Consider the following 25,482-nt stretch of genomic DNA (forward strand, 5'->3'; position numbering starts at 1 on the left):
GTTCACAACCACGCCTGAAATCTCGATTATCACTTTATCATGCGAGAGTATAAAATGTTCGGTGACACCCGAACTTAGCCCTTCCTTACTTGTTTTTTATTATTTTAAAATATATTATTATTGTATATATCAACCTTTCATTGTGTTATTACATTTAAATACTTTTACACATTATTTTCCTCTCTTAGTATTTGTGTAAGAATATCAATTTTATGGATGCTTATTTATTACTTCCAAAGCCAAGTTATGGCTGTATCTGCTATCATTTAACATTTTCATTGCACCGCCGCCGTAACAATGTTAATGGTTATTAGGGTGCTTCAAAAAAATGTTTGATTTTTTTTTCATCTCTTATCCCCTTATATATTATGTTAGTGATTGACAAAAAAATCTTCTCTCAAGCCCGGCGCTGTTGCTTAACTCTTAGGGGTCGTTTCTTTTTTTTTTAGGTTCCCATTCATTTAACATAGCAATTTTCGTTTTTTCATTCAAACTAAAACTTCACCAATTAATTTTCAATTCTCAAAATTAACCATCACATATTCAGAAAGTTGGCTTTTCAAACTTTAAAAATTTCTGCGACAAAGTTTGATATCTCAATTAGACGATTAAACATAGTGATTTGAAATTTAGAATTTTTTCAATAAAAATAAAAAAATAATTCTCACAAAGACCCACACTCATACATACATTTATAAAAATCGTTTGACTTTTCAGCATAGTTATCAGATGCATTAGAATGCCCATATGCTATACTTTATTTATAGCAATATATTCATACAGACGTGTACATACGTGTACATATGTAATTGAAAATGTTTTCCATTTGACTCCTCACTACTGATAGCGGCTTTTGTTCGCTGCAGTTGTTTTCTGATTGACAAATCCATATTGTTTGAATATTTACTGTATGTACTCAAGTGTGAATAGATTTGCTATGCAGACACATAGCATGCATAAACAAGTGTCACCTATGTAAACTAGAAAGTACAGCAGGCAATAAATTGCAGTAGATAAGTAAACGCCCCCATTTATAAAACAAATAGGTAAGAATATGCTAAGTACATAGATGATTATAACAAAACGCTTACGTAGCGAGTTATCATAATTCCTTATACATACATATGTACATACAGACATACGTACATACATACCTATATATGTATATGATAGATATTTATGCACGCTAGTTATAAAAGTCTACTGACTAATTTTCACTTCAGTTGTCAATAAAAGTCATAGTAACACGGCCGTTCTTCAAATAAAGTGAAAAACTCCACCCGACATTATCTATGTTCAGTCGTTAATTCTAAAAAATATTAATAATCTGTAAGTGTATTTGTGTGTCGTATAAAAATACATACATTCCATATTATCGCAACGGCAAAGTTTTTGTGGGTAAATTGGGACAATTTTTTCTAAAAAGTTTTTCTCATTTTCTAAAGTCACGTTATGCATTAAAAATAGAAATAACACTAAAACATTTTCTATCGGTTCTCATATTTTTATAAACCTGTGTAGATAATTTGAGTACATTCCCAAAGACATGGGAAACCTTATCAGTTAGCTTTTAGTGTGGTATAATGTATATGCGTGTGGTGATGAACTAAATTATCAATGAACACAAAAATGTAACCTGTTATTAGGTAAGTGGAATACACTGAATTGTTTCAGGGTGACAGTCAGCATATGCATTGGTTTGTATGAATGTAAAGTAAATAATTTTATATATGTATATGTAGATACTTATGTACATATGTAGACAAATGGAATACAATGCAGCAAATAAAGTGACAGAAGTGAAATATGTTATTATTATATAAGGTTTTGAAATTAGCTAAAAGAATTTTGGCTGCGGTTTAGATTTTAGAATAGCATTAAGGAGCAAAGTTATATTCTGTGGTCCTTAAATAAATTATTATGTTCATGTGACCACAAATAGTGTACATACATACTTACATACATATGTATGAACGAAAGATATATTAATTAATGCACACATATGTATGTATATTTTAAAGTGAAAAACACGTGTTTTACAACTTATCGACCAACCGACTTCAAAAATACAGTTTCGAGAAAAACGCGTTAAAGACGACGCACTTAGTCTAACTAGCTTCAATCGCTCAAGTTCTCAAGGATGTAGCTTCGGAACTTTTATTCGGATCAAACTGAAAATTTAGGACAATATTCTAGAAGTGTTGTAGAAATTAATAAGACAATAAAAATTAAATAAATATAACCCTCTAGTTATAATTAAATTAATATAAAAATAATCAATATTATTTTTAATTTAAAGTATTGAAAAGCGAAATTTTCGGTTAAATCAAGAATTTTGGGCTGAAAAGTTTGAAAAAGTTGGCGTGGCCTAATCTCTAATAGATTTAATGAACAAATCTCCTAGACTACTAAAGCTTTAATGGCCAAATAGTTGAAATCGGCTGATAAACCCGCCCATTCCCCATATAACGGTACTGTTAAAAACTACTAAATTAATACCTAAATCTGCCAGAGACATTAAATATTACAGTGCAAAAATGGATGAAACCGCGCCCACTTCCCATATAACAGAATTTTAAATTCCATTTTACACTTTACTTTCCAGTTTACAAATCAAGAAGCAATTAATATAGCGTAGCCATCTAATAAATTGTCCAAATCCAACAAAACTGATCGAACTGTGGTTAGGTACCAGACCCTAGTACTTATAGTTGACTTTTTACGACAAATAACAGTCAATGTGTGAGATTTATAATTGAAATTCTGCGATAATATTTTCCTGATAATGTATGTTTGTATAAAATGGGTTGAATCGCGTCTATACTTCCCTTAGCTTCCATATAAATAACACAAACATTTTCGAACTTCCAAGTGACTTTATACCGCATATATCGGCCCACATATGAATTTTCTCAATGAAAATAAAAGAGTTTGGTTTACTAATAACGGTTTATCTTTCTGTCTAAAATGGATAAAATTGGGCGAAAACTTGACCTAGCGCCTATGTAACAAACATATATCATCTGCGTGACTACTCTATATGATTGGTAATGGTGTTTAATTAAAGAAAGAACATTTCAGGGAATATTTTATTAGTGTGTGGCATATTCATGATATGTAATATTGCCAAAAAATTTGGGTCGATACTACCCCCAACTTCCACATACAATATATGTATGTATAATGATTTTAATTTCTCTAAGAAAACTTTTGTCGAATATACATATACAAGGTCCGTTCCAAAGTAAACAGGACTTAAAAAAAAAACAGAACAAATGGTCAAAATGGCAAAATCAATTTATTTTATTCAAAACAGTCTCTCTCAGTCAAAAGCATGTCGAACGAGTGTTTTAGCTCGTTGGCCGATATGGCCGCCAGGTGCCGGTGCAAGTATTGGATCCGGATGAAATTTGACCCGGAATGACTAAAAAAATTATTTTCGTATTTTAATAATAATCTTTAATATCTCCTTCAAAATAGGCTCAAATAGGCTAATACAAGCATGTAATTTTCCGTACAATTGTTATAGGCCTCGCATAGAATGGAGCCTTCAGTGCCTTCAGCGAATTTTGTTCGGAGCGCTATTCGCTAGATTGTTAGACTCTCGTCTCATGACCAGTAAAACATCAACCAAAATGTGTTGAGCCGATTCATTCAGATGTTGAGATCCTCTGCTACCTCTCTGATGATGACTTCACAACTTTCACCATTTTAATACTTGTATTCGTGATAAAACTGAGTCCCCAAAACATTGTAACATTTTCCGAATTGTGGAAAAAAACCCGCAAATCGAATTCAAGTTAGTTCCATGTAATAAAATTATACTATAAATTGTTTTTTATTAATGGATTTATTATTTTAATTTTATTTAATTATCAATTCTTTTCTTTTCGTTCTTTGAATGAGGTTTATTTTTGTATTAACTAGCTTTGTTTATGATAAAATCTCCAAAAACTAAAGTTTAGAATTACAAATCTGCATTATGAAATATTTATTGTCAGTATTTTTGTTGTTCCTATAAGCTAACAACAAATTAGAAACTGTAGTTATAACAGTTTAAGAAGTAAGGAACTTATGTACTCTATTTACATGATTCTCTAAAGAGTCGCTCTTTCAATAGCCACACTAGGTTTACACATGTACAACTTAGAAGTATGTATGTCGTATGTAGTTAAGCACATTCCTTCGTAGCTGAAAATTGTCTTAGACTAATATAAAACATGAGTGCAAATTTTTAACATAATTAAAAATTCAACACATGCTTCCTACAATTCTCACTACGAATTAAAGTGCTGTGATTAGTGTGACCACGAGTGATCTTGAATGATTGTCAAAATAGAGTTTGTTTAGTACGTGGTACGCTCTCGCTGTCTCCCTTACATACATACGTATCGAAAGACATACATATATTTATATTTATACGAAAATCGTGGCGAACCACTATAAATATGTATGCGCGCACTTGCCTACACACATACATATTAGCAGCTTTTCGATATTTTCTTTCTCGCACGTAAGGTGTCGCCTACTCGCACCAGAGCCGAACAAAACGTGGAGAACGTGCTGTCGTTATAACTTTTGTAACATAAAAAACACTCCAAACAACATGTAGACCTCGTGGCTGAACACATTTATTTAAGCTGACTTAAATATGTGACTTTGATGAATGGATTTACCTGCCGTTAATTCTAATAACCATTTTCCATAATTTACGTGCATATGTTTGAACTAGTTTGTAAATTAATGATTAATATTTCGAAAATATCTAAACTTTGAATTTCTTTCATTGCAGATCGGTCTCACGCATAACAAGTCACTTTGGCTGCGTCATCAAAATCTAAATATATTTCGTGTGTGTGATTTWATTCCAAATACATATATATATAAACTTATATATTTATATATTTCAAATTGAAGTTTATTGGAATTTATTGTGGTTTACCTTATCAAGCTTATATAAACATATATAAATACAAATACATATGTAGAGCTGTGTGTGCATATTTAAATCTGAATTATTTAGCTAAGAAACCGCATATATTTTTGAAACATTCCTTTTGACAACTATATAAATCGCAAAGAAACTTCAAAATAAATAAATTTGGAAAATGTTCAGTCCTGATTATGAGAAACGTATACTGAAACATTGCAGTCCGGTCGCTCGAAATCTTTTCAACTCCTTTGAAGCAGCCTCCACATCAACATCGCTCGACAGATTCATACCATGCAGGTGAGTGTTCAATCATTAATGTACACAAGTAAATACATTTTAAATTATTTTAGATATACATAAATATCGGTTTGAATTAGATAATTAATAAGAAAAGTATTTTGTATCTATTTAAAAATCTCTTTTAAGGGGTTATATACATACACTTATTTATTGAAATGAAAAAATCGGTTTTCGTTCAAGTATGAAATAGCCAGTCACATGGTTCTTGAGAAACCTTGCTCACCACAACGGTACTTAAAAAAACATCACTTTCAGATAATCGTGAACGAGCGGTCCGCATGTACTCGGGCGAAAAAAGCGCGCTGTTGACAGCTGTAACTTTGGTTCTAGGAGATATAATCTTAAAAGTAGATACTTTAAGAAAATGTAATAAAAAAAAATTCGATTTTTCCAATCTACCCTAGTGTACATAACCTCTTAAACAAACGTTTGTTTACTAGAGAAATATTGTACTTATATTGACTAATACTTCTACTGTTCCCACGACAGTTGGGTCTAAGTAACCGGAACCGACCAGGATTTTATACAGCCAAGAAACGACTGTCAACTCGGCAACATTCCTTGAAATTACTTCAAGAATGATTTCTCTCGCTACAAAAACAACTGATACTTTGCAGCTATTTTTAAATTTCAATGACAAAAAATTTGGCAAAATTGAAAATAGTACAAATTCGATATTTATATGTTTACACTACTCCGAGAAAATTAATATAATAGCTATAATCAATATCAATTGGGCTGATGTGCTACACCAATTAGATTGACAAGCACAAATTTGATTTTTTCGCCAGGCGGCCAACACAAATTTCTATAAAAATTAAATAACAGCTGATTTATTTGGTTTAACTACAACTGTCGACGAAATTGACGTAATAAAAATCCCACATTACGCATAGAATTCCAAATATAATGACGAACTTTGGAAAGTTCTAATTCAAGAACGTATGTATGTATGTATATAGTTCTGTAAACTAGAAAATCAGATTATTGACTCTTTCGTGAAATCTTTGCTTCACTGTGTTATCAATATATTTTTGTGAAATTTTCTATAAACTTACTAGTTATATGTGCAAACATACAAACATACACACATATATATATGTCTCTTATACACATCTAGATGTGTATAAGAGACAGTATATATATATATATATATATATACATACATATGAATATATACATACATATTCTTGTGGTAACGCGATAATTTTGGCATTGATATTTTAGTAAATCTGACATGGATGCGCGGGAAATTCTTACCAGGCTATACATATCAATTAAAACACAAGTTCTTGTGGCCTCAGGAAAACCAAAGTTTAATGGGCGATAGATTTACCGAACGCAAATTCAATTCCCCATACGTATCCGTCTATCGTTCTGTTTCGGATTGCACACCCATGCACATTCATAGTGACTTGTAACTTTATGAAGTAGCACAACTCCGTCAGGTTCAACGATCTCGTAAAGTCTCAAAGAGTAAACACAATAAAGTGTTGAGAAATTTAATTTCCCCGTTTACTATTTTCATTTTCTAGTTTTCTGTGCTACATACCAGAACAAATACACATACAATTGTGTCTATGTCTATATAAATTGTGTAGTACATACAAGCGTGCATAAGCGGAGCTTATATAGAATGCCGTGGTATTAACAAGGCTTACCGGTTCGTTGCTTACATGCACATTTTCCACTTTTTCACATCGTCATATTGCTGTTGGTCGAGCAATTTTAACTGTTTTCGTCATTAACCACTGACTGCTTTAGTTGACGGGTCTGTAGATTTAACTGCTAACTGCTTTTACACGTATACAATTACAACGACTTACATGCATACGTACATATGTATACTATAAACACTTAGCTGCATGCACACTTTTAAGCAGGAAATCTACGCTTCAGCGACCTACCCGGAAGTTTTTGAGTTGCTCAATATGACCGCAACAGAATAAAGCATAGCATGTTCCAATATTATTTGTTATGTGTTTCTGAAAAAAATATGCAATTAAACATATTTTGTCATAATGTTTGTTAGACAATACTGTTTTCGGCTTTTAGCTCATATTTCACCACAAGTCCTCAAGAGTTATAGGAGTCATATTAGTGTCGATACCTCAAAGTTTAGATCAGAAAATTGTTTAGTATAAGAAATTTAGATTTATTTAGAATTATCACCGGGTAGTTCGTATCTTACATAAATAGAGCAATACCATCAAGGCGTTATAGTTTTATTGCGGTCAAAATCAAGTTCTTGTATGAAAAACTTGTGTATATGGGTCTTATAGACTCGGTGCAACAGACAATATAGTACTTTTGTCGTTTTTTTTAATAATAAAGAACTGAACTGAAATTTGATATGCATACCTAGCAGTTCTATTTAATTTGAAATAAATGTGACAAAGATTTTAATTAAAATCAAATGCACATTACCTTGGTAATTGCAAGGTAACTTTAAGTCAAACACTGCACAAATTCATTAGCCTTTTAATAAATTTAATATTTTATGCCAACATGCATACGTACATAGATACACATTTATTGCCAAAAAATACTTAAAATTTTGCTACAACATGCAAAACGTGCAGTGCGGAACGCGAATAATATGAAGTGGGAAAAGAAAAACAAAAAAACTGCAATGCCACTGAATTTAATTTAAGCACTTAACTGCTGACTCAATTAAACTTAAAAGAATTATATTCAAATAAAACATATTAATGTACTTACCATATTTATAAATCGGAAATATGAAGAAAATATCCCATTAGTTGATTCCAGCATAATAACAATCGCTTTTCCTTTGCCACGCCGGCCCAACATTTTTCCATTTGCAATGTTAATATCGCGTTTTTTCGTCGAACTAACGCAGCACTGACTGCACACATGCAAACATGCATATTAAATTCATATGATATTTTTTTTAATTTCGACCATCCACCTTCCCATACACCTTTTGGTAAATATTTTAAATTAAATCGTCAGCTAATTTTGAATTCAAGCCGCATGGGCACAAGCTTATTTGATACATTGTGCTTCCACTGTCAATAAATAATCCGAAACCGAACCGAAACTGTTTGGAAGAAAGCACGCATTCAGAGGAGGAAGTGTAGAGGAGTGCAATAATCACACCTGTGCGTGGCATAGGGTCAAATTATTGAAGTGCTTAAGAATTTTATGAAAGACAATAACTGAGAAAGGAAAAATTGGTAAAAGGAAATATAATATAAATAAGGTAAAAACTGAAAATAAAATTTGTGTGCAGCGGAAGTAGATTTACCGTTTTTCAATTTAGGGATTAAAAATGAATCATTTGAAATTTACTGGCAGTTATTTAACATTTTATTTTATTTTATTTTATTTTTTTTTTTGAAGGTTTAACCGTGCTTAGCAATATAATTTATATTTAAATATTATTTATATTTTTCCTTTTATTCTAATTTCCTTTCATTTTAATTACTATTCTTTCTACAGGGCCAACAACAATTGGCAAACAAATTTTGCATCCATAAATAAATCGAATGAGAACTCGCCGCAGACGAGTAAAAAGCAACGCGACTGCGGTGAATCTGCACGTGATAGCTTAGCATATTCCTGTTTATTAAAGAACGAACTTCTTGGCACCGCCATCGAGGACGTTAAGGCGGTTAGCGATGAGCGTAATGAGAACACCTACACGCCAGCAGCGAAACGAAGCCTATTCAAGTACCAATCACCGACAAAGCAGGTGAGTTCAATGTCGCCAACAAGCGTCTGAGCTGAACGGCACGATAATGCATTAATTTCAAATCCATACAAACATATAAAGCATATCTTAATTTTTTTCTTTATAATATATGAATGCGCATATACATAATTCAAATGCATGCCGTGAATGAGAAGATATTTATGAGTAACTGCATATCGTATTAATTAAACTTAATATACATAAAATATGAGATTAATATATGTTATGTTATGTTACATTATGCAGTCAACGGCAAGCTCAAATAAGTCAGTTTGCACGAGGGCTTTAAAGTGCCATATATGATAAAAAGTTTCGTAAAGATGATTATTTCTCATTTGCGTTAAGTTCTTGAACATTTTTGTGATACCAAATGGGTTTTTGATCTTTGTTTTTAAAATTAAACGTTGAGTTTGAGTTATCAATGTTTGAAAATTCACATTACAGCAGTTTTAAGAATTTAACTAAAACTCATTTAAGTAGTCTGCAAATCCAATTATGTTAATAAAAAATTGAATTGAACTCATACAGTGTTGCAAATGCAATCAGCAAGACTCAGCTTCTTTATATATTGTGTTCAGAGATTTCTGCACTTGTATGTATAAATTTATATATTATTGTATATGATATAGTGACATCAATACGCGTATCTTAGTACATGTTAAAGAGTGGAAACGTTTGCATTATGGTATATTATTGTTTTTTGTAAGCGAATGGCACTGAACTCAGAAAAAAAATTTTTAAAAGCTTATTCATTTGTCTTTCGTATACATATTTATGGTTCTAATATCGCTCCACTTGCGTTTAACTTAGAAAACTGATCGCGCGGTTAGGTTTTTTTTCTAAATAAAAAAAATCAGCCTAAGTTTTCCCAAAAAATAACTTACTGTGAAGTGGAAAGCTCCAAATAAATTTTCAATTCATTGCCCATTCAAATGAACTTAGATTTAGGTCACATGCCACAACATATGTTGCCCTCATTTCACAATTACACAAGTAAAATCGTATTTTATGGTTTGACTGTTCTATCTTCGTTGATTGTGATCAATATGGAGTATAGCCTTAGAAGTGAACTTTTGAAAAATCTTTTAAATTATATTTAGCTGTCGTGTCTTCATACATTTTGTATTTTTATGTATATGCGTAATTTTTCCTAACTTATTATTAGCTTGAAATATATGTATACATTTTTTTTGTTCTTTACTAATTTTTGCTCCAAAGAAAATATGCCCTACAGTTGTTTTATAAACATATAAATATGTAATTAGATATACATACAATGCAATTTTTCTTATACTAGGTCTAGTAAAAATAATTTTTTTTTTGAATTAAATTTGAGGTTATATTTAACACAAATGAAGTGATTGTGATTTTTTCGAGCTAATTTGCCGTTAATTTGTCCTCGTTCTTATTGACAAAAAATTGAGATAGTTATTCGAGGTCTGGACCATAACCAATCAACCAAGCTCTATTGACGTTGTAAGTGACCCTTTTTTTCATAACCATTGACTATGTTCTTCATAATTCGATCGATTTTGTTGCGACTCTAGAACGATTTGCAGATGGAAATTTGGTACGTGATGTTTTCTTATGTAGTCTTCAAAACGTGGTGCATATTTAATATCTTTCATTCTTGAACCACAATTACGGATCTGAAAGACCAGCCATATTTTCAGCCGCCTGCCTTGCGTTTTCGACTTTATCGAAGAAAAACTGTAAAATTGAAAATTGATGGTGAAAATCTTTGATGTTTTTTTTTAGTACCAAATCTTATCTTTCCTTCTCAATATAGCCTAAACCGCATTTATAAAATTCAAGATACAGATTACTAAAGTCGTCTATTGGCAAAATCATGGATTTATTTTTACTGTGCCTGGAATGTCTATTCTATCTACAAATGTATATTGTGTGCTTATGTTTTATAATATAACATCTGTTTATGAAGTAAATTGCTATTTTTGTGCATAGACCAATGCTTAATTAAAATGAAGTAATGAAACACACTTACGGCAGACATATAAAAAGAATACAAAAACCTTTTCAAACGGAACTTCAGACGAGATTTACAAACTTCAGATGTTTTAAATTACTCAGCTGTTTATGTAAATATTTGCGAAGCTGTTTGATATACATAATATTGGCAAAACTTGAAAACATGAAAAACTTTTCGCTCAATAATAATAGCACAACTGTGATTTATTGATCAAAACAGACTATTGTACAAAAAGCTACTTCCCATACCTTTATTGTATGTATGTAACTGCTGCTGATATGCAAATATTTTCCTTTAGCATTTTTGTGAGAAATTTCAGCTGATTGCTTGAACTGTCAGTAAATTTTACTGAAGTAGTTGCCACTTTTTGTTGGTTTAACCGTGAACCACTCCATCTACAGCAATCGTATTTGTGTAAATATACATAGATTTACCATTTAGTAAAATCAGCATCAGCACTTCAATGTCATCAACACTGTTTGCTTTTCTAAATTTGGCAGTTTTCTTTGATTTTTTATTAGTTTCTAGGTTCATTTATTTATTCAGTATTTACATTAAGTAAGTGCTCGCCACCGTTGACACGTTGACAGCGGAGATCAGTTCCCAATGACGATGATGATGATGACTTGGAGGAGGATAGTGGTGTTGCCTTAGACGACGGTTTCCTCGTTGTCGCTGACATTAAATGCCGATTTGTTTTGAGTACTTGAGTATCTATAATTTGCTCACGTCTCGTCATATTTTCATTTCTTTTATGTGTCGTATAGCATGTGCCAAAGTCATAATATTGCACGCCTTCATCGTCTAATTTGTTTTGTTCCTTTTTCATGAATGAAGCGATGCCGCTCGATAAGATATTTTTTTTTCTTAATTGCAACCAAGATTGCTTAACGATCTGTTATGCATTCTTTTATTTTTTGTGCGTGATATTCCCATGCGTTTTCGTTTGATATTTCTTGTTGCTCATTTATTGCTGTGCGATAAACTTTGCTTGTTGATCTTTTACAATCACGTTTGTCTTTTAAATTTCTTCACTCAATTATACTAAGTGAAATTTGTCACAGTCATAATTCAATTTCCTTGTTGAGACTTTTTGAGCTGGTTAAAAAAAAATAGCTTGTGGCTGTTTAAGTTCATGCTTTTATACCCTGAACAAGGTATATTAAACATCTCACAAAGTTTGTTACACGCAGAATTCCTTCTGTGCGAGCCTGTATAAGGTATACATACATATGTATGTATACTATATACTTGTTTACGTAAATGATCAGCGTGACGAGCTGAACCGATTTACCCTCTTTCTATCCGTATGTACGCAAACCAGCCAGTACTTTTGAGTTATAGATCTGAAATTGTGCACACGTTTTTTTTTTTGCCCAAGATGTTGTTCATTTGTCCAATCGCCGAAATAGGACCACTATAGCACATAGCTAAATTGAATCATCAAAATCAAGTTCTTCTATGAAAAACTATTTTCTTTGAGAAGATACATATATGTACATATGATTTTTCATTAATTTCACTTAGTACAGTCCATACCATAAGCGATCCGATAAAGGTGGTGTTAGAAACAATTTTATTGTGGATGTCGATTTTCTCACCAACTTTCCGTACCCCGCCCCGTCCCATCCCGAAAAAACTTCTTTTTATATTAATTATTATATTTCCAAGTTATCTTTCTCCGACTTGTATACGTTGTCTGTGGCTTAAGGTATGCCCAAATCAGTTATATTTCTTTTGTTGCAGTCGTCATTTAATGAACAGCTTGTAGTTTTGTACATAGTAAAAGAATTTTCGAATTGGAGTTACGATGACGATCTGTAGCCGAACATATTCCACCTCTCTCTCTCTCAAAAAAATCCTCTGATCTTTCTTTCTTACTTTTTATTCAACAAATAAGTAAAATTTTTGGGCCATTTTCGCTTACCACCCAATCGAGTTCAATCAGCATGCTGTGATCAGAAATTAAAAAATTTAATATTAAAATATATGTTTGTAAGGTTGTCGCCATGTCTATAAATAAATGCTTGTTTCCATGCCCGCTACATACTCGTATGTAATAATTTTTGCGCTATCACGATTTCTTATCGAGATTAGGTGACATTTGAACAAATTTATAAACCCTTTACACTTGTATTGACTTTTTATCGGTTATTGTGGGTTAAGAATAATAAACACCTTTTCGCGATGAGCTCTAATTGTATTTGTATGTTTGAATATTGCAAATTGTTCGGTCTTTTCAGCTTAGATATGTATCTTTTTTGTAACAAGTGTCGAAAATTCCCCACAATAATATTGCTGGCGTCATTATTGATACTAATACATATACATGTGTATATATCTTACACACCCACCTGGCTTTAGACCGACGTTCATATGTAGTTACGAATGTGTTTAATAAATAATCAACTTAGTATTTTTACCATACATCAAAATACCAGTAGCAAAGCACTAATTGCGACAAAGCCAACAACAAATGCAACAAAAGAGGCACATGCTCGTCGAATAGATGATAGACAAGCCTACCAATGCGCATACTCATGTATGTGCTTATGTATTTTTTATGTAAATCCATATCAACAATTGACAGACAGGCGTGTACCCGAAACATGAGTAGCCGTCGTAATAATTTAATTCAAATTTATGTCATTCAAAGTCGTAAAATTTAACTTTACTCAAATACTACATACATAGTACATTCATAGCATGTAAGCCACAAAACTTAGAAATAATAGAGAAACTAAATTAAAACAGCGTGAGCTAAGATTTTTAAGTTCGTTAAATTCGCCGAGCATAATGCGGTGTTGTTGTACTAGAAAATGGTTACATTCATGACGTACACACAAATTCTCTTACATGTTACGTACTACATATGTATGTATATTATATAACGGGTTTTTCAATAAGAGCGCCAGAAAAGTTTTTTTTTTTAAATAAAACAAAAACGGCTTGGTATATCAATGAAAGTGCATTCGATGCCATTATGTATGGAACTCGATTTGTATGTGTGGGTACGCTTGCAGAATCCAGACTCTGTACCCAATATTCGACGGTTTCAAGCGTAAATCGGCCGATACTGCTACGATTTCATGTTCGATATTTGTTCGCAGTTCATTAATCGTTGCTGAATTGTTGGCATAGACCAAAATTTTGTTGTAGCCCGAACATAAATAGTAAAACGGCGTCAAATCGCACAATCGAGGTGGCCAATTGACTTTGTTTTTTTCGTGAGATAACACGTGCACCAAACTTGGTTTTCAATTGATGATGATCTTTGCCGTGTGGCGTCGTCCTCTTGGAACCACATATTTTCCATGTCCATAGCATTCAATTCGAGCCAAATTTCGGTTATTATTGAGCGGTAGTGATTCACAGTACCGTGCCGGTCTTGGTCTTTATGGAAGAAGTACGGCCCAACAGCCGGCCCATAAATCGCACCAAACCGTAATATTTTCGGCATGCAATGGTGACTCATGGAGTACGTATGGATTGCTGCCTGACAAATATGGGATATTTTGCTTATTGACAAAGCCATTCAGCCAGAAATAAGCCTCATCGCTAAAGATGATTTTTCGATGAAAATCCGGATAATTTTCAAGTTGTTGCTCAGACCAATTCACGTCGATTCTGGTGGTCAAATGGCTTCAATTTTTGCGTCAATTTGATGATGCCACATTGCATTTTGTACTGTGCCAGTGGATTAAAATTTTTTCACTAGACACTCAATTGTTGATCTAACAGGACGATTATGACGACCATAAATTGGACGTGGCGTTGTTAAAGTTAAGACCACACTAATAATTTTGACTCGTTGGATCGTATATCTTTCCATGATGAAATGGTTAACCTTAGTGAAGAGAGGGAAAAAATATGGCTTCGTTTGCTGTCCCTATCGCCCTATTTTGTAGGGTCACTATTTAAAAACCCTTTAAAAAACTGAAAGTAAAAAGGTAGTTATATTATCAGGGTTTCAAATTTCAAAAATATTCTATAACTAAGCGGTTTGAAAACTTTCTTGTGAAATAACGAACTGGAGCGCTGTTGTTAACTCGGCTATAATCGCGTAAGGGGTGACTACGCCAATCAAGAAGAAGAAGAAGAAATAACGAATTTGATATAAAAATGTTTAAATTGCACAAATTTTCTCAGATAATTTACGCATTTCAACTTTGACCAGTTAATGTGCCTCAGAGAATTTTTATTAAAAAAAAAAACAAGAAAAAACGTTGATTTCGGTTGCACGGAAGCTTAATACCCTTCACAGGTGCATTTCTGTTAGCAACTTTGTGTTCAGTTTGTATGGAAGCTATATGCTATAGTCATTCATTCTGAACAATTTTTTGGATATTATACTGTTTCCTTAAGCAGTTATCCATGCCAAATTTCACACAAGAACTTGATTCCGGTTGTTCAGTTTGTATGGCAGCTATATGTTATCGTCAACCGATCTGAATAATTTCTTCGGAGATTACATTGTTGCTTTAGAAAATAGCCTGTGCCAACTTTTGTGAAAATACATTGTGAAATGTGAAAGTTTCCCATACCAGAACTTGATTCCGATCGTTCAGTTTGTATGGCAGCTATATGTTATAGTGGTCCGATATCGACAGTTCCGACAAATGAGCAGCTTCTTATAGAGAAAATGACGTTTTCAAAACTTCAAAACGATATCTTAAAAACTGAGGGACTAGTTCGTATATATACAGACAGACAGACAAAGGGACATGGCAAAATCGACTCAGCTCGACATACTCATCATTTATATATATACTTTATAGGGTGTCCGACCCTACCTTCTGGGTGTTACAAACTTCGTGACAAACTTAAAGTATTAATATATATACCCCATTCAGGGTATAAATATTTTATTTTATGTTAATCAGAAATCTACGTTATTAACATCTACTATAAATCTAGTTTTTTCCCCACACCTGCTAGTCGCATAAATTAAATTTAGCAACATATGCATTAAATTATTCTGCTACTTGACTTTCCTGTTTACTAAAGTTTTTTTTGCGACTTGTATACCCTTTACAACAAACGTAGCTTCTAATTCTTTGATCTTCATCATTTCTTCAGCACGAAATTCACCCAATTTCTTTATGTGCATTTTGTATTTCTCTTCCTTGAATTTATAACCCAAAAATATTTTATATATATCTTCGTCAACATTTATAATTTTTGTTTTAATTTTTAACAAAGTAATGTAAGGTATTTTATTTTTATTTATTTGCTTAATCTTTACTTGCCGGCATTCAAACTGGTTTTGAATTTATTATAAAATTGTCGTGTTTCTTTTCCACTTTTAATCTATTGGAGTATAAAAAGGCCAAAAAATATTTCAGTAAGCGCCGCCCTCTTATTGCTGGCGGCAAGCAAATTCAAGCACTCCAATACATACGAACTTAAATTGGCCGAAAAACGCGAATCACATCGCTTCCCGCCAAATTCATTTTATATTTCATTTTTTTCCTTCCTCTTATGTAAAGCCAACAACTTGAGCATGCCAAATCGAAAGAGGCCTAAACGAAACGTGTGCGCGCAAAAACATGAAAGCCATCATTTTGTACAATTCACCGTTTTAGCTCCGGTTTCGGAATACAATAAAATGTATATAAGTGGTAAAGAAAAATAAATGTGTCCACTTGTTCAACTTTTTTCTCCAAAAAATAAAATAAAAATAACAATTTCAATAGCCAACACATTGATAGATGAGTTTGAGCGTCGCTGTCGTTTCTCGTTGTTGTTATTGTACAATTTTTTGTTTAAATCAAATGGAAGTACAAGCTTTGGATTTTTTCGTTGTTTTCTTTTTTGTTGGTGTCTTCAATTTATTTTTGTTTGCCAATCATTCCTTTTACATTGTTAGTTCCCACCATTTGTGGGAAAATTAGTGTTGACCTTGAGTACTTCGGGTTCAACAATTTGCCACCTTTGCAAAACATACAGCCAATTTTTCAGGAAATCGATTTATAAGCTGATTTTCTTTGTTGTTTATTTATTTTCATTTTTATAGTAGTTGTAAGCGCTAACGATAGCAAACAACCAAGAACAAAACTTAAAGTGAAAACTTCGCCGCATCGAGTTCTTAAAACGCTGTCATAAATGAGGATATAGTTGATTTGATATATGTATTTATATTTTTTTTTGTGTTTGGTGCCTTTATATTTATGCATCTACTTAAATTTGCCTCGGCCTGACAAAAAAAACATAAATAATAAATAGGTTGTCAAAAAAGTCTTGCGCTATTTTTTTTTTTATTGAATTTTCAATTGTTCATAAAATTTTTTTTGAGGACTCATGCCCAGCTCTTGACCGATGCTACGGCTGCTACTATGCCGGTCTCTTTGGACCAATTCAGCGATTTTATCGCAATTTTCGACGACAGGTCTTCCGGAGCGTGGCGCATCTTCGATCACCTCTACACCAGAACGAAAACGTTGAAACCATCGTTGTGCGGTAGAAATGGAAACTATATCGGGTCCATAAACTGCACAAATTTTATTGGCGTCTTGAGATGCATTTTTGCCTTTATCGTAGTAGTACTGTAAAATATGCCGTATTTTCTCTTTATTTTCCTCCATGTTTGCGACGCTATAACTCACGAACGATTTAAAAAAAAAACGACAATCAATCAAACACGTGTTAGCGCGTGAAATGAGCTTTCCAAAAAGGTATAGCATGACCCAATGCGATGAATAAAACTAGAATTACGCGCTCTCAGCGCCAACTAGCGAAAATACCGCAAGACTTTTTTTCACGTATTTTATTACAAATCTTTATTATCGCCTTCACAATATGTATAATCCTGAACTAATAATTGTAAACATGCCTGCGTATATCGTTTTGTTCGTTTTGTTCTCTCCATTCCGATGATTGTTGTTTTGTTTGTATGTCAAACTCTTAGACCCATGTCTCATCGGCAGTTCCATGAATGTGGCATCGGAATTCGCTCGATCAAGCATACCTGTCTTTAAAAAAACAAGTCGAGAAAGAATATACCAAAAATATCCAACAAAATCATTTGAACGAACTCTCTTGTCATTTCTCTAACACTAGCCTGACGATTTCAAATCACCATATCCTCCACTTTTTTAATAATTTGGTCAATTGAAGAGAACGAAAATCGTTCAGAATGAGGCATGTTTTCAACGATCTCTCGACCGTCTTTGAAGGCTTTGTACCACTGTTAGGGTTGTGTTTTTGATAAACCCGAATTACCGTAATTTTCAACATTCGGAATGATTCTACACACGAAATACAAAATTTGAGACAAATTCTTTTTGCGATATTTTTATCCATTGTAAAAATCGCAGCACAATACTGAGGTGTACCGACTTAAGGAACTGCTGTAAACAAACTGGTGGACAAATCATAGTTGGCATAGTACTTAAGATCAGTCCCACCAACTTCGCAAAATACCAAGTTTTCGAAAATATCATTTACCCGGGGAATTTGATTGCAATTTCCGGGTGATTTTTTTTTTTTCTCAATGTAGGATAGACGATTCGTATTCGTATTCTCTATGTTTTTAGGAGCTTCACTAATGCATATGCCAGTCAAATACGTACGTTCGTGAAAAAAAGAAATATGTTTAAAAATTTGAAAAAAGTGGTTTTTGACAAAAAAAAAAATTTTATGCTGTTTAAAAATATTTTCAAACTTGACTTTTCTTAGGGTTTTTTTAGTTTAACTAGAACATAATTTAATGCCATAGATAATAAACTTTGTCCCCAATTCCATACGACGTTTAGTTTTTTTTTCTATCCTGCCCGTCAATTTCTACCCAATCGCTCATGTACATATCTGCTAGATATAATATATAATATTTCAAGTTCTCATCTAAAACTTTGAATACATATTCTCAGAGCATTTTTAAAGAGATTTAAGCAAAAAAAAAAATCGATTTTTTTAAACTTCTAAATCAGGCTCCCCCATTAAGCCACCCATTATAAAAAGCTAGAGTACGAGTATAACACAAATTTTATTTTTAAAGATCGGGAACATAAAATTTAGGGACGAACTGTTGCATAGTTTGGATTCAATTGATGACTTCTTTTTGTTCCTTATATGGAGAATTTTTTGATAAACAATATAACTAATGGTTATTTTTTGTCATGAATAATCCAGAAAACAAAATAACTATTATCGTATCACACTTGCTATATAAGTTTGTACGTTTAATTATTTTTAACGAATTTTATTTTATTTTTTTGCTTTGGTAGAGATTTAATGTACATATGGTATGTATGTATATACTTCCACTTATGCTTTTTTAGTTCAGTCATTCGAACCGAACATCAAATTGACATTAATATGCTCTAATTAGCAAAAGCCAATATCCGAAGTCATTTCTGTAATTGAGTTAACGCATCAATGAAATGGATGTCGAAAGTGTGGTCAATAAATATGTGAAATAATTTAAAAATTGTTGGAGGAAAAACTTTAATTGAATAATCATTTGTGCAGACAAAAAAAATGCTGGCGAGGCAGGGCTGAAATTAAAGGCGTGGATGCGCTAAGTTGCCGTTGACGGGCATATATATAAGTACTGGTATAGATCTTTACTCGATATATTTATGTATATTTGAGCAACGATTTCGGTTTGACCACAACCGCAGCTGGGCTTTGGCACGAGTGTTCTCGTCGGTAGAATTCTTTTTTTTTTTAAAGTATGATGGACGTATGGTAGATACGATAAGGCTAATTATGCTTTCAATATGAATAATTTATTGTTATTTTAATGTCAGAGGCGTGGCTGCAATTCATTGTATGTACACGTTGGTGCAAAGCAAATAAATAGTTACTCGCATTGGATTATGAATAAGCCTATAGACGTGCCACGTCCATAAGTTGATGAATTCCATTGTCTGTGTATGAATGATGAATATGAATTAATAATCTATCTGTAGAAACTATTTATTAAAGTTATGGTAAAAAAAATGCCTTAAAAGTGCGATTATGATTTATTCAAAAACCGATTGAAAGTGCCAATCATAGAAACATTTCTCAAGTGTTCAAATAATGGCAACTTTCTGACTACAATGGTATACCGAATATAATCTCACTGGCGTAATGCCGCTTTTTCAGTGCTCATTAGTTACTTTATACATACACTTTTGGATATTTTCTGGCTTTTTGCTTTGGCAGTTGGTAGTCATGTTTTGACAATTAAGAGGTTAATGTGCTTTATATTGCATATCTACTTTGTTTGGTCACTTAGTTCAGAATTATACAACAATGCTGGAAAAAAACACAATACACCGGTCAGACGCCTTTCAGCCACTTTAGAATTCACGTTTGTCGAAAATACGAAATGATTCGTACAAAGGTTAGGTAAAGATGTACAAATGGAGGAATTGTATGTTAATGTGTATGTGTTTTAATACAACATAATACGAAAATTCTTATCAAGCAAAAGAAATCTGTCAAAGTTGACAACAAAATCCGTTATCATATAAACAAACATGCACACGGTATATACATATGTAAGAAAACAAGTAGAAGTCAATTGTAAGGCTTTATAAAGCTCTGAACTTATTAACCAAAAAAAATATATTTATATTTAATTCTTAATCGCTTTGTTATTAAGAAATTGAAAAGCTAATAACATTATTCGAAATGCCATGGCAGGCACCTTTAAAACTATTAACTTCTTCTGTGCTGAGACGCTTGTTCGAAATTGTACATATTCTCAACGAGATTGAAATGTGGGGGCTTCAAAAGAAGATTTTTAAAATACATTTTTATTGGCAATATTATTATTAAAAATGACCTCGAGTGGAACAAGATCAAACCTTCCTAGGGGTGCATCATAATTTGAAGAAATTTTCAAATGTCAAATTTGATCCGGACCCCGCAGTTAGGGGCAAGCAAAGCGTTATTTTTCTTTTATATGACAGAAAACGCTCGACAAACTTTTCACGTCGTAAACAAACGACTGCCAAACGCAAAGTTATTCTTATATCGAAATCAAACATGAAAATTATAACTTTAAAAAGCTTATTACCTTGCGCTAACTGTTTTGTATTATAAATACATATATATTTTTCAGATAAAAGCTTTATATTCTACGTTGTACATATGTAGACTGGTTTCAAAGCGTTAAAGTTATGCACACAATGCAGTTTGTTTGCGAATATACAAATACACGTACTGCGCAATATTACTAACAACTATATGCACTAATGGTAAATGATTGGGAAACATATTTGAGAATATTTGCGAAATAAACTTGGCTTCTCAGCTGATTACATCATTCAAACTCTACAAAACTCAGAAAAGGTTAGACATGCTCACACCCAAATTCCTTTCGGTTTCATCATACCAAAATTTGGTTCAGCAGATATATTTTTTGGTGTTGACTCACATTCAGCGCCGACCACAGTTTTTTTACAGCATAAATCATAAAAAAAACTGATAATAACTTTGCAACAAGTGCTGAAAATAAATAACTTTTATGTAGAAACCCCAGGAATCCAGTACATTTGTTATCTGGAAGAGTTTTTCTTTGTTTGCTTGGGGCACATTGCGTATACGTAAATAGAAACTCCACCCTTTTTATATCGGTTTTCAGTTTTGTATCATATGTATGTGTTTACGTTTCTACCCAATATTTGTATGTATGTATTATCGTATTTGCTTACTTTAGCTTCAGTGCCCACAAACCGATTCATTGTCGTTAATGCCATATGTTATCATGTCTACATAAGTGTAACACCTCTTAAGTGTAATTTTTTCTGTTCTCGCCAACATTTTCTCAGAACAAGTGAATGACTATAGCAGGCAAATGTAAAGGAACTCCCATAAAACCAGCACATTTAATACAATAAATTACATATTTTCTTTACAATAAAAATTGATTAGCAAATGACATCCAATAACCGGTGAGTTGCCATCAACTAACAATTTGAATTTGACCATTAAATAATTTATTATTGCTAACCGCAAAATAAGGGCAAAAATTGCTAACTGGCACGGAAATTAATACTAAAAAATTAAAAAGAACTTAAAATTAATAATTATTATTTTAGTTATTATAATGAGGAAACCTTGTAAAAAATATATCAACTAATATTGAAATCTCATGGTCGCAGAAAATTTAGAAAAGCAAAATAAATTATACATATGTATATATTTTTACTAAACAATTGAAATTTCATGCTGCGCAAAGTTCAAGCAATTCTAAAACAAAACTACTCATGCATAAAAGCAATGGACACTGCAATCTATTCTGTACAATTTAGATACATAATTACCATATACACTTACACATCCATACATACTTCATATGTATGTATCTGCATAACTATGCGCAACCACTATTATTTTGTATTGTGTTTTATTACCATTTACACAGTTTCTTTACTGCTTGAAATGCATCAAATTGAATTGATTTGAATTTTTACACATTGACACAGTTTCCGTTGCCATTTACTTAGGTACATATATGTAGATACATATGTACGTAAGTATGTATATCTAGACACACCGCTCCAATCTCACATTGCATATAAAATCCTATTAGACACCTCAGTTTTACATATGTATATATTTTTTATGTGCATACATACATTCATACACACATTCATACAAAGACAGCACATTGTTGATCGCGTGACACCTTTGCTCCATTCCCCCCATTCCTTCATTATGCTGAAAAAGCATTAGTTGATTTCCATAAAAATGCGTAGACACAATTGAACTTTACGTACAAATATACCATATATAAATAACGCATACATATCAACATAGTTCATTTTTCCATTGATCTTTTCGACACGCTAAATTTCGCACAAATCGATTTTATTTAACCCTTAACTTACTAACAATAAATGCTGTTTAAAAAGGACTTCAAATTTAAAAAACAAATGTTTATATACTGCTGCTACATACGAACGTATATACATATAATACTAGTATCTATAATTTGAAATATTTCGTCATTGCAAAAGAACACACCTCGGTTAAATGCTATTGTATGCAACCAGAGGAGAATGATACGCAGAACAGCAAGATCAAGTACACAACTTTTTGTTGAAATATATATGAACATTGTGACAAAAAGGTAGCCGGAAACTGTAAATAAAACGCAAAATATTTAATTGTGTAACACTTGTGACAACGATTTTTCCAGTCCTCGAAACACTTTTCATAAGCCCTTTTTGGGATGGCCGAGCTCTCTTGCCATCTCTCTAACACTTGTCTGAACTTGTCTTTGAAGGCTTGTGCTTTTGATAAATACAGAATCGCCGAAATTTGGTTAATTCCCTTTTTCCAATTAGAAAGTCTATACTATATAATATACATATGTATACGTATATAAACAAAAATAACCTTCCGATGTTTTTTTGGCTGTAATTTTTTTAAAAAATGAAACACTTTGATTCTGCTTGTGGATTATTTTTATTTGGTCTTTTAAATTTTTTTTTTACATCAAGTCGAGAATATGATACCATTTAAATGGCCGCCTCCACAGTTGATTGTCATTTGAGCCCATTTTATGGTATTTTCCATCACTTTGGCCAGAACTTCTGGTGATAGGTCCTCACATTCTTGACGGATATTGTCTTTAAGAGCTGCATGTTTTCCAATCCCAATTCATCAAGTTGCGGCAAAAAGAACTCATTGAACATTGCTCTGTAGCACTCACCACTCGCAGTAAACGTTTTCCCGCGACGTCTTCGAAGAAAAACGGTCCGATGAGTGCTCCACCGAAAACAGCACACCATACACTGACTTTGAGCGGGTGTAATGGCTCTTCGTGGGTTAGACGCGGATTTTCAGTGCCCCAGAAGCGTAAATTTTGCTTATTTACGTACCCGCTTAATGGAAAAGGGCCTCATCAATTATGATCACTTTTGATGAAAAATCATCTTTCTCTTGGTGGTGATTAAGGATGGCTTGAGCGTATGTTAGACGTGATTGCCGGTCAGCAGCTAACAGCTAATGCAACATCTGGGCTTTGTACGGAAACATCTTCAAATCTTGCCCCACAATTCGCTGTAAACAGCCTCTACTATTACCAATTTTCCTGGCACGTCGTCTGGTCGATGTCGACGGCGCATCCTTGGCAACAGCAGCAATATTCTCTGCAGAAGGCTACTCCGGGGTCTGCCACTCCTGTCAGCATCTTGTGTTGTGCCAGTCTCTTCGAGGCGGACGGCCGGGAAATCTGCGACGAAATTCACGTTGTGCCAAAGTCACCGACCGATTATTGGTCAAATAAATAGTCACCCATAACCCGCGTTCTAGAGCAGTGCAGCGTACCATTGTTTATTTACGTGCATTTCGCTTCTACACAAATGTCAAAACAGAACTGACATTAGAGGTCAATTGCAAAATTTATAGCAACTTCTGATAGGAATATTAATAAAAATTACTTTTGCGCCACCCTGTATGTACATATATAATAAATAAATTCATGAGTACATACCTGTACATAATACATATTAAATATTTATTAAAAAGAAGTTTTAAATGAAAAAAATCCAAGATTTCGCCATTAAGTACGATCATTAAACTTAAAAAAAATACCTGATTCATAACCGCACGACTACTACCTAAAAATATATATTTATGACAAACCGCCTACCTCCATAGAAAGTATTCAAATGTTTAGTTTTTCTTAATTTTTAGAACCTTAACGGAAAGTTCTAACATATTCTTGTTATATTTTACGCTGTCAAAAATATACGGAAGCTCATTGAAGTGAAGACCTCATTTTCACAGAACACTGTTAATTGCTTAAGTTTGTTCAAATTCGCATATTCTGCTTCACGACTGTTTGACTTCGAAAAACTAACTGTAACGTTTTATTTATTTGCACACTTAATTAGAGAATAACTAATTTTTACGCTGATTTTAATAACACTTATTCCTATTTGTCTTTCTTTTTAGGATTTCAATGAGCAGTGTCCATATTCGCTCTCACCAGTCAGCACAAAGAGTCAGAAGCTATTGCGTTCACCACGAAAAGCAACCAGAAAAATATCGCGTATACCCTTTAAGGTAAATTTTAGACAAACAATATTTTATGATTTACGAATAAGTAATATATATGAATTTTACAGGTGTTAGATGCGCCAGAGCTGCAAGATGATTTCTATTTGAATTTGGTCGATTGGTCGTCTCAAAATGTGCTCGCTGTCGGACTGGGCAGCTGTGTTTATCTGTGGAGCGCATGTACTAGTCAAGTACGTATGATAATAAATTCAATTTCAATGATTAAGAAAACAAGTTTCTGTACATTTCATGCTGTTTAAACGAGCCATAGCTTACGACTATTATAAAAACTTTGTCATTGGTCCTATGTAGTGTTTCAATCAGTCAAATTGATGTGCAATTTGAACTTTCAATTTACAGGTAACACGCCTATGTGACCTTAACACCGATTCGAACACCGTGACATCGGTGTCATGGAATGAGCGTGGCAATTTGGTGGCAGTGGGTACACATCACGGCTTCGTCACCGTTTGGGATGTGGCTGCTAGTAAACAGGTGCGTACGCTAACAAGCTTAATACTACATAAATATTGAAAA

The 25,482-nt window shown here is 32.9% G+C and overlaps 1 protein-coding gene across 4 annotated transcripts in view; it reads left to right on the plus strand.

Moving 5' to 3' along the window:
* The window catches only part of LOC108975916 (fizzy-related protein homolog), a 30,031-nt gene that overhangs the window by 1,665 nt on the left and 2,884 nt on the right, over nucleotides 1-25,482 (plus strand). For 2 of the 4 annotated variants that reach the window (XM_018944747.1, XM_018944748.1), the window contains exons 2-6: nucleotides 4,793-5,230; nucleotides 8,699-8,951; nucleotides 24,841-24,951; nucleotides 25,014-25,136; nucleotides 25,306-25,440. In XM_018944747.1, the coding sequence (XP_018800292.1) occupies nucleotides 5,109-5,230; nucleotides 8,699-8,951; nucleotides 24,841-24,951; nucleotides 25,014-25,136; nucleotides 25,306-25,440 (744 nt within the window). In that variant the 5' untranslated portion in view covers nucleotides 4,793-5,108. Of the gene's footprint in view, nucleotides 1-1,240; nucleotides 1,330-4,579; nucleotides 4,682-4,792; nucleotides 5,231-8,698; nucleotides 8,952-24,840; nucleotides 24,952-25,013; nucleotides 25,137-25,305; nucleotides 25,441-25,482 lie in introns of those variants that run through there. The other 2 variants (XM_018944749.1, XM_018944750.1) reach the window with 2 other exon arrangements.

Source organism: Bactrocera latifrons, unplaced genomic scaffold (genome assembly GCF_001853355.1).
Source record: "Bactrocera latifrons isolate USDA-ARS-PBARC rearing strain unplaced genomic scaffold, ASM185335v1 scaffold_7, whole genome shotgun sequence".
Lineage (NCBI taxonomy): Eukaryota > Metazoa > Arthropoda > Insecta > Diptera > Tephritidae > Bactrocera > Bactrocera latifrons.